At 40.5% G+C, this 10,298-nt stretch overlaps 1 protein-coding gene across 1 annotated transcript; it reads left to right on the top strand.

Annotated features, from left to right (window-relative positions):
• Positions 1 to 130: 130 nt before the first annotated feature.
• On the top strand, positions 131 to 6,981 carry LOC104624707 (1,25-dihydroxyvitamin D(3) 24-hydroxylase, mitochondrial). The gene is made up of 9 exons (XM_010292147.1): positions 131 to 262; positions 974 to 1,070; positions 2,284 to 2,375; positions 3,177 to 3,288; positions 4,639 to 4,784; positions 5,716 to 5,882; positions 6,070 to 6,148; positions 6,567 to 6,761; positions 6,871 to 6,981. Exons 1-9 carry the CDS (start codon positions 218 to 220, stop codon positions 6,979 to 6,981), a joined length of 1,044 nt encoding a protein of 347 aa, XP_010290449.1. The 5' UTR covers positions 131 to 217.
• Positions 6,982 to 10,298: the final 3,317 nt, after the last annotated feature.

Below are 10,298 nucleotides of genomic sequence, written 5' to 3'. Positions count from 1 at the left end.
TCCCCCCGGGCTGCGGCGTCGAGTTTGCGTCTGTCGGTGCGATGAAGGCGCGTCAGCACCCGGCGATGTCTTGTGGCACATGCCGCGGGTTTGGGGTTTTTGCTTTTCCCGTTTCTTTCTTCATTAAGCCTTTGGCTTTTCCGCCTCGCTGTTTTTAATTCAATCTAGAGAAGGAAAGGACTGGCAGAGGGTAAGAAGTGCCTTTCAAAAGAAATTGATGAAACCCAAGGAAGTTGCGAAACTGGACACCACAATCAATGAGGTACCACGCTTCGAGAAGCGCTTCCTCTCTCCCCACTCCCCTGGAAACCTGGCAAATAAAATGATCTGCTTTACCTGGATAGCTGTTGATTTGTTCTACAGTGGTAAAACCATACCAAGTCCGTACTTGGGAATCATTCAGGGAATAATAAGTACAAACTGCTTATGAGGGTCTGACCAAAAGTGAGACCACACAGAGACCTGTAGTTGAGATTATCTGTCTCCACAGAACAATAAGATTATTCCACAATGTTACAGGCTCCTACAAATAGAGTTTTTACTTACTTTTCTTGCATTCAGTGTTTTTTGCCTTTACCCCTTCATTCTTATGTTACTCCCGTCAGGGAACACCTCCCTGTTTAACCTCTGTGTTCCTCATGGAGTTTGAGGAGCATCTGTGATAAACAGCTTAATCCTCTTTATTGTGAAGCTCTGGTATTATCCCAGTGTCAGACTGAAGCATTTCATCCCTGTGGAGGAAGGCTCAGTTTGTCACAGTACAAACAGTAATAGCATGAGAGCCATGTAAAATCCAAACATATGTGAATGTAGTAGGAAATTGAATCTTGTTCAAAAATAAACATCAGTATCCCTCTCTTATGTGAGATTGTTATCTATTTAAAAGACAGTTGAAATGCTAAATTGCACAGGATTTTTATTAGTTCATGTAGTTTTATTCCCTATTTTCCTCTCTCTTCTCTCCACTGCTTAGGTCCTGGAGGACTTCATGCACAGAATAGATGATGTTTGTAACCACAATGGACAAATAGAAGATGTCTATTCAGAATTCAACAAATGGTCATTTGAAAGTAAGTAATTTTTTGCCTGAGAATGGTATTAATTTTGTACCTGCCATGGCACTTCAGTTAGGCTACAATCAGTGATGAATGTGTAGGCTGATTATTTCCAAACTGTCAGCTACAATGTAATGGAAAGTGGGTTGCACAACAGCCAGGGGACTGTCAGTATGCGTGCAAAATTCAGCAGCAGCTGTACAAACTCTTTTGTCTGGTTATCCATGTGGCTTGTAAAAAAAATTCAAACATTATAGTGACTTATAAATCCAAAACTTGGGGGAATCACAGTGCATTTATCTAGAGTGGGATCAGATAGCACATGACCATTTTTGTCCATCTGATATTTGTTGATTATCAGCAGCACAAGATCAATGAAATGATCCAATAACAGTGAAGAAGTATTCATTGTAGGCAAGGATCGGAAAATCCCATTTGAAGTGTTTACACTGGGATTGAGAAGCACTGGAATAAGTTACCAAGACAGGAGCCTCCATCTTTAGAAACCTTCGAGAGTACACTAAGGAACCATCTGCCAGGAATGACTTAGGGCAGAAGAAACTGCATCAGTGGCACCCAACAAGGAGGGATGGTCGGATATAACAGAACATGTTCATAACAGAACGAGGTCTGCCAGACCTGTCTGCTTTTGGCTAGCTCATCTCAGCAACCTGTGTACTGAGATCCTGAAAGTGGGGGTTTTCATCCACCGTCAGTGGTGATGGCTGCTTTTGGAAAGGGAGAAATAGGAAGTGACAGCTTTAAAAAAAAAAAAGGCGATTGGAAAGAGGTGGGAACTTGTGAAGTATGGGATGCTGCTGGTGTTTGCAAGTGGTCTCTGGCCGTAGAAGGGGCTAAGGGACGCTGAACTAAATGGCCTCTTCAGGCCCAGTTTTCCTGTGACTCAGTTCTCTACAGTAGCATTGCCTAAGTAGCTTATTTGCCAAATATGCCAGCCCTGCTTGGCAGAATGATCTGCTACTCGTGAGGAGATCAGTGGTGATTCTTATTTGTAAAGAAAGTGCTACTATATGGGCACCTTAGCTAGATATACTGCTACATGGGTCTGAGGCAAATGTGCAAAAGGTGTTTTGAAGTGCTGCTCTCACAGGTCTGTATCATAGAACATTTTTCAGAAGGATAATCCAAGCCATTCCTTGACAATAAATGGTGGACACCATGCACCCTTTTGTTTATATCATTTAATGATAATATTGCTTAACAACAGGTATCTGTCTGGTGCTGTATGGAAAGAGGTTTGGTCTGCTACAGCAGGATGTAGAGGAAGAAAGTTTGAACTTCATCAAGGCTGTAAAAACGGTATGGAGGAGTCTTTTCTGGGTCTGCAGTGATTTTCTACCCCTACTACTAACGAGATGGTACCAGTTTAAATGGGTCACCTGAAAAAAGAAAATTCAAACTTCTGTGCTACATGTGTATTGGTGGCCTTGCACATCTAAAGTGACACTTACATGTGCAAAGCTAATACTGGACATCTGACTGTCTCATTTATGAAATGCCTAAATCTGTAGGGAAACAATGCTGTATGGTCGTCAGGGTAATCCTGGAAATAGAGTTGTCAGGTTGGTTGGTTAACTTTCCTCTCCCTCTGAGACGTCTGTTGTGCAACACTGCTGGTTGTTGGGTGTGACTCTTGGAATTGTGTGGGATTATGCAAATGCACTGGATTTGGAGGTTAGTCATTCCTGCAAGCACACCTGCTGTGCATCTTGCTGCAACTTGGACTCCGGTGATATATATCTGCCTAATTTTAGCTACCTAAAAGACAGGCATCTAGCCTAGCCTAGTTTTTTAGCTCCATCCATTGTCAAGGGAGAGAGAGACACTGCCAAAGGGTGGCTTGTCCCATTCTAAAAGAGGTGCCTAAAATAGATAGGATGAATCACCCAAGAGAGAAGCCTCTATCCTCCACTGGCTGTCCCTAATTTTTAGCTGAATAGAGTCTACGTAGGCTGAGACCCATCCTTTCCATCCAGGATGGAAAATCTGCCAGAATCTTCACTTCCTGAAAATTGTCTCCTACTTCACAGTCTAATTTTGTTCATGGGTTGCAAGTAGATAGATTAAAGAAAGATTTCAAAAACTCTTCCTCCACTACAGATGATGGCTACTTTTGGAATGATGATGGTGACTCCCGTGGAACTTCACAAGGGTCTGAACACAAAAGTCTGGCAAGCTCATACTAAAGCATGGGATGATATATTCAAAACAGGTTCTTTTTTTTAAACATGATTTCTCTCCTTTCCTTTCATCTCTGTTTCACACTTGGTGGAATTAACTTTCTTCATACTTGCTACTGCCCTACACTGCTGTTGAGACACTTTTGCTGCAGCTAACCACAAACCTACTCCAAGCATGGGAGCACTCTTTTCTTCTTAACACTTAGCTCTGGTTGTGGGGCAATACCCAATCCCCAGGAAATCCCCAGAAATTTGGGAGCCAGCAATGTCATGAGTCCACTTTCATCTGCCATAAAAGACAGAAAGTGTATAATCTCTTTAAAGGCAAGGTATAAGAGTGAGAAAAGGGAACTCTCTCAGCGGGACCTCAAAGGGAGTTGTTTTCTTGAGACACAAGAATTTTACATACAGCAAAAGTCTGTTTTCTAAAAAAAAAGAAATTACAGGTTTTCTGAGCAACCTGGAATATAGTTGTAAGTTGTAAAAACAGAAGCAATTTAAATCATAAGGTACATCTTTTTGACAATGTTTTATGTCTATTTAAGATGGATTGGCCTTCAAAGTTACAAAAACTACTCCAACTCCAGATATGAAGTTAAGTTTATATTTTTCAATATTCGGTAGACATTGACAGTTATAGCTAAAGATTAAGAAAGTTTTGGCACTTGGATATTGTAATGCTGAGTGATATATTCCTCTTAGGTATTTGAGTACTTGACACTTCAGGAGTTTTGGTTATGCCAGCCACACGTGCACTATTTTATTGCTTCATAGTTTGTGAGTTTTAGGAAAGACACTTTAAACCAGTTTTCTTCAGAAAAAACAGTTTGACACCTTCACTTGTCATGAATAGCTCCTTACTAGGAACTGATCTTAACAATTGGGATATTCATGAGGAAGGGTGGGCAAAATCTCATCCTCTATATTTAAAAAAAAAAGGCATGTAGAAATTTGGCATCTATTTTTGCCTTCCCATAGTAAATCAAAGGCTTAAATTTCCCCTGGGGGAGTCTGCATGCTAAGTCTCTGTTTTTTTTAACACCTTGATCCCTTTGAAAATCCAAGCTAATAAATTTTACACACTTGTATTTCTGTTTGCTAAATATTTCACTCAACACATCACTGATTTCCTTTCCTAATTTAAGGAAGCAGAATTCCTAATGGTTTACAGGAGCACTTTCTGTTCAGAAGTGGTTTTTGTGACTGCTTTGTTTAACAAATGAAAATACCATTATTTATTCAGTATAATGCTCATCACTTGAAAAAAGAGCACAGTTTGGTACCCTCTTTCAAAATACTGCATGGAAGATGCATTTTTGGTTTTATTTTTAAAGTATTTTTAGTGATTTTCCATTAATTACCTCCTGCTTCTCCCACCTCAGCCAAGCACTCAATTGACTGTCGACTGGAAAAGCACTCTGCAAACCCTCAGGAGGATTTCCTGTGTGACATCTATTCTGGAGGACAGCTTTCCAAGAAGGAGCTGTACGCTGCCATCACAGAGCTTCAGATTGCTGGAGTTGAAACGGTAAACTTGACTTTCCAAGAGCTTGTTGAAATTAGCATCCTTCCAATTCCCTGCTTGCTTTCATAACATCTGAGAGTGAGCTAATCCTGTAGCTGCTTCGGTGGCCTAAACGCAAGTGAATTTTTACCTGAAATCACTAGAGTCTTTATTTTGTTCATTACTCCTAGAGAACAACTGCAATAGTTCATAATCCCTTAGGTTTACAAAATAGAATCATAGAATAGTTTGGGTTGGAAAGGACCTTTAAAGGCCATCTAGTCCAACCCCCCTGCAGTGAGCAGGGACACCTTCAACTAGATCAGGTTGCTCAGAGTCGCGTCCAACCTGACCTGGGATGTTACCAGGGATGGGGCATCTACCACTTCTCTGGGCAACCTGTGCCAATGTGTCACCACCCTCATTGGCAGAAATGTCTTGCTTATATCTAGTCTAAATCTGCCCTCTTTTAGTTTAAAACCATCACCCCTTGTCCTATCACAACAGGCCCTGCTAAAAAGTCTCTCCCCATCTTTCTTACAAGCCCCCTTTAAGTACTCGAAGGCTGCAGGAAGGTCTCCCCGGAGCCTTCTCTGCTCCAGGCCCCCGGCAGGCTGTTCCCGCCCTTTGAGCATTTTTGTGGCCTCCTCTGGCTCCGCTCCAGCAGGTCCGTGTCTCTCCTGTGCCGAGGACTCCAGAGCTGGACGCAGCCCTGCAGGGGGTCTCCCCAGAGCGGGGCAGAGGGGCAGAACCCCCTCCCTCGCCCTGCTGGCCACGCAGCTCTGGGTGCAGCCCAGGACACGGGTGGCCTTCTGGGCTGCAAGCGCACATTGCCGGCTCATGCCCATATATCATAAGGCAGTGACCAGCTGCAAACGTTGCTTTGAACTTTTGGTAACTTTGTGTTTCTGTCACCACAAATGGAGGTCTTACATTTCTTTTTGGTTTGTTTCAGACGGCCAATAGTTTACTGTGGGCTTTGTATAACATTTCACGCAATCCACATGTTCAGCAGAAGCTTTTCCAGGAAATACAGAGTGTTTTAGCTGCTAATGAGAGTCCAAGTGCTGAGAACTTGAAGAATATGCCTTACCTAAAAGCATGTCTGAAAGAATCCATGAGGTAAAATTCTCAAATAATTTGCAAAAAGCAAAATGATCACAAAGTTTTTTACCAGCTAGTGTGTACTAGGGAGAAAGAATTTTCTAGTATATATAATTTTGTTCACCTTGTTGTTTAGGCTAAGCTATGATAGATCCAGGAAGAAAAAATGTTGGAAATTTAACCCATTTTGTTTCTTTCACTGTAGATTAACACCATCGGTGCCATTTACCACTCGTACCATTGACACAGAAATGGTTCTGGGAGATTATGTACTGCCCAAAGGGGTAAGTCAATTAATTTAGCTCAATATTTTGTCATTGATTAACTGTCCTGTAAACCACTGAAGTTGGTCATATTGCAGTCTCAAAATGATTTTGCCAAAGGACGAGTCCCGGGATAAGGAATGAAGAATTCACACCAAGAATTCCCGTAAACTGAAAACCATACCTGCCTGCACTGCTATTGGATTTAGACAAAAATATTTTGGTGTGCTATTTCAAAAAAATGTTTCAAACTTTACAATGATGTTCTGAGGAAACTATGACCTTTCCTGGGTTTGAATTAATCTTCAGAGAATTATATGACATCTGAGGAAATTACCTCACCTTTACTGTTGCATTATTTTTTTCCGTTAACAATCTGACTCATTTGGTAGCTGTAAGCCAATTTGTACTGAGACTCTCTCTATTGCTTTGTTTATAGACTGTACTAATGATAAATAGCCATACCCTGGGTTGCAATGAAGAGTACTTTAATAGCTGGACTCAGTTTAAACCAGAGCGCTGGTTTCAGAAGAACTTAATAAATCCTTTCTCTCACGTTCCATTTGGCATTGGGAAGAGGATGTGCATCGGGCGCCGCGTAGCAGAGCTACAGCTTCACTTGGCCCTTTGCTGGGTAAATACTCTAAAATGGCATTCTGTACACAGTGTCTGGTTGTTCAACATTTAACCTCATCAGAAGATCTAGAAGCCAAAGCATGCTAACTGAGCCATTTGTGTTTCAGCTCATTCGCAAATACCAAATTATAGCAACTGACAACAAGCCAGTAGAAACACTCCATTCAGGAATACTGATTCCCAGCCGGGAGCTTCCCATTGCGTTTCACAGACGATAAGGTATGTGCATAAAGGGCCACCTGAGTACATGAGACTTTTCTTTGAACCTCATTTAGAATTTTGATAGAACTGTGAGTGTAAGAGAACAGATGTTTTTCTAAGCTTTATTTTCACAATGTGAGATTTATTAAATGCCATCACGTTTTGTTACTTTTAACAGAAAATATTCTACGTACTAAACAAGAAGACAAATTTTTTATGGGTTATGGCTCTGAAGTTAGCTGTCTAGTTTTAAACTCCAAGAGAGCATGTCTTTTGTATGTGATGCAGATCAGAAATGGGGAAATTAAAATGTGTATACTGCTGGGAAAAATAATAGCCATTATTTTGTTATAATATAAATTCTCCACTGCATTTCTAGAAGATACTTCCTGAAAAATAGCATTTGATTTTGAGCATCAATGTACAGACTAAAAAGAAAATGCCCTAGGGAAGGAACAGTACACCAGTGCACTACAGAGTTTAGATTAGAAAACTTGATTTTAGGCAGAAGGACAAAGACAAGCAAAATCTATTTGAAAATAGTCGTGCAATGTTGCAAATTATTATGCATTTTTGGTTCAAAAAAATGCATGTAAGATTTTTCTCTGCTCACAACCTTTTTGTTAGCTTATTTGTATAAAAATTTAAGTTGGAAAATTGTGTCTTCAATCTAGAATTAAGCCCTCAAATTAGAAATCAAGTGGTATTTAAATACTGTGGAAGATATTTTTTTGCTGGCCAACACCACAGGAAAAAATCACCCAGTATAATCCGAGTAAGGGTATTTACCCCATTAACTGAAGTTTGTTCAGTGCTATTTGCTTTTAAATAATCGATCACTACATGGATTCTTTTTCTTTTTAATGCGTCTTGCAGAAAACAAATTACAATCCTACTGCTGCTTTCTCTGAAAAAATATACATCAACTGGGATAGCCAAAGCCTATGGTAACCAGTGGAGAAACTGCAACACGTGTCACATGAACAACTGCTGAGCCAGAAATAGTACCAAGAAAAGCTCCCATACTGTTTTACTGGAAAAATGTGGTTAGTTTGTTCAGCTGTACTTAGCAATGTTAAAAGGAAAGAATAATACCATGTACCATGCATGTTCATATACCTATGCAAATACACTGATTTAGTGCAGCTGAGGGACTGTACACGATAGAGCTTGATAATGAACTGTGGAGTGTTATGTATAGTTCTTGTTAGTGCACAGTGAAATTATTACAGCCTCAAGCTGTTCAACAGGCTAGCTTGAAAAGAGCTGGTTTCCAGTTTGTGGGTGTTATATAGGACACCTGGGGGAACAGCAGTCGCAATTGAACTGGCCCTGTTAGCTCGGAGTTGAAGAGCTTTGAGAAGCCAGCTTAAGGGAAAAGAAGCTCACTTAGTCCTTATCAAATTACCAACGTCATGAACTAAACTGAGAAGTAAGACGGCAGTCTGTAATAAGGCTAACAACAGGGCTTAAAAATTAGGATAATTAAAGAAGTACACTTTCCCTAATGTTATTCACTTCCTTGATAAAAGGGAAATAAGGACAAAGGTATATGGCAGGATTTATTCCTCATGCCTGCACAGTACTTGGATTTGAACAGTCGCAATGCTGTGCCTGCCACATACTCTGCTCATACCTGTTGAGTTTCATGCCTCCAACTCCCACACAAGCCATTTTATCACACCTTTGTTGTAAAACCTTAGCGGTCTTTTATTGCATGAAAGGCCTTATCCATAAATAGAATCACTGGAATCCTATGGGTTCTGCCACTATTAAATGATGATATCCTAACAGGATAGTTACTTCATCAGATGAGTAATATAAAACGTATGTTTCAAAGAACCGCGGGAAATAAGGATCCTAGACATTTCAGAGAGGTCTATTTCTCGTGGACATTTCAATACCTGTACCTAAAGGTTAAAGTTGTCACTGCCCTGCATGTAATACTGTATGTTAGCTATTATGGTCACTAGTGTATTTTTCCCATGATGCAGTTTCAAGTACAGGTTTATATATATAACCATGAATGGTTATTTTTATTTTTTTATGTTCTGAAATGATACAAGTTCCTAGCATTTGCTGCTCTGTCTCCTGTGGTTTTTTTGTTTATTTTCCTCTGCTGTTATACTCAGACATGTAAATGTAGTCATATTACAACATGTAAAGCAATTTGTGCATTATCTGAATCTTTCTAGTCACTTTGGTAATAGACAATTTTGTAATAAAATAAAGATTTATTTTTTTTTCTATAAATAGTCTTCTGTAGTTTGTTATAAAGTCTTTGTAGCATTACAGAAATCTTGTCTGTTGTGGTAACTTCTTGCAAAAAAATTGCCGTTGTACTTTTATCCCTCTGCTTAATATCCTAAATGGGATTGAGCTTGAAGTTCTACAAGATCAAGTTACTTTAATTCAGCACTGATGATACTCCCAAGTTGCTATAACCATGCTCTAGCTGGGAAACTGTTTGCAAAGCCCAGCTCCTGCCTGCCACCCGGCCACCGCCGCGGCAAGCTGGATGCCGCGTTAGCAAGTACAGGGGATTTAAGCCCTGCAGCATGGAGCTTCGATGCCAAACTCCTTTTGGGCCATTAATCTTGCTATTCCTTCAATCCAGGCTGTTCCTAGTATTTAAGAATGTGCTAAATCCATGCCTACAGCTTCTTTCCTTCTGTATAATCCTATCAAACCTCAGTGAATGCTAATGTTAGGAGTCTTTCTACATCCATACTCACAGTCTGAACACGTTTCTCCCCAGCATGCACAGTACTGAGGTCTCCAGGGATGGGACTGTTATATTTCTCTGCCGTTATGACAAGATAAAATCAATATAAAGTTTTAAGGAAGGATGAAAATAGTTTGAACCTTTGCAAGATCAAAAGAAATGTTGTATACCAAAAAAAAGCCATCCACCCAGCACTGTGACTGGCAGCCTGGTGGTTACGCAAAGAGCAAATTTGACAGTTATCAAAACCATGCTGTCTTTGCCAAGTGAAGGCTGCCGCCGGCTGAGTGAATGATGGTGTAAGAAAAATCATACAGCACTGTGAGAGTGTCGCTTTTCAGAAAATCATATTGTAATGTGTACTTTAGAGTGACTGTAGTTTGTGAACTACTAGCTGAAACTAATGTGACAGCTGGGAGCACTGGGTCCCAGAGCTTGGGGAAGGTGGGCTGGGAGACCAGAGGTGCTCACCCGACCCCGGGGGAGCTGTGGCAACTCATGCTAAGGTGCAAGACTGTGTGGGAAGATCTACCCAAGCTGCTACAATAATAATATACACTAAGTCTCTTCTTACAGTATTATAAACTAATATTACTCCATTAGAGCCAA

This window comes from Phaethon lepturus, unplaced genomic scaffold, assembly GCF_000687285.1.
Source record: "Phaethon lepturus isolate BGI_N335 unplaced genomic scaffold, ASM68728v1 scaffold6458, whole genome shotgun sequence".
Lineage (NCBI taxonomy): Eukaryota > Metazoa > Chordata > Aves > Phaethontiformes > Phaethontidae > Phaethon > Phaethon lepturus.
The sequence above is the reverse complement of the archived record's forward strand: the minus strand, read 5'-3'. Positions and strand labels throughout refer to the sequence as shown.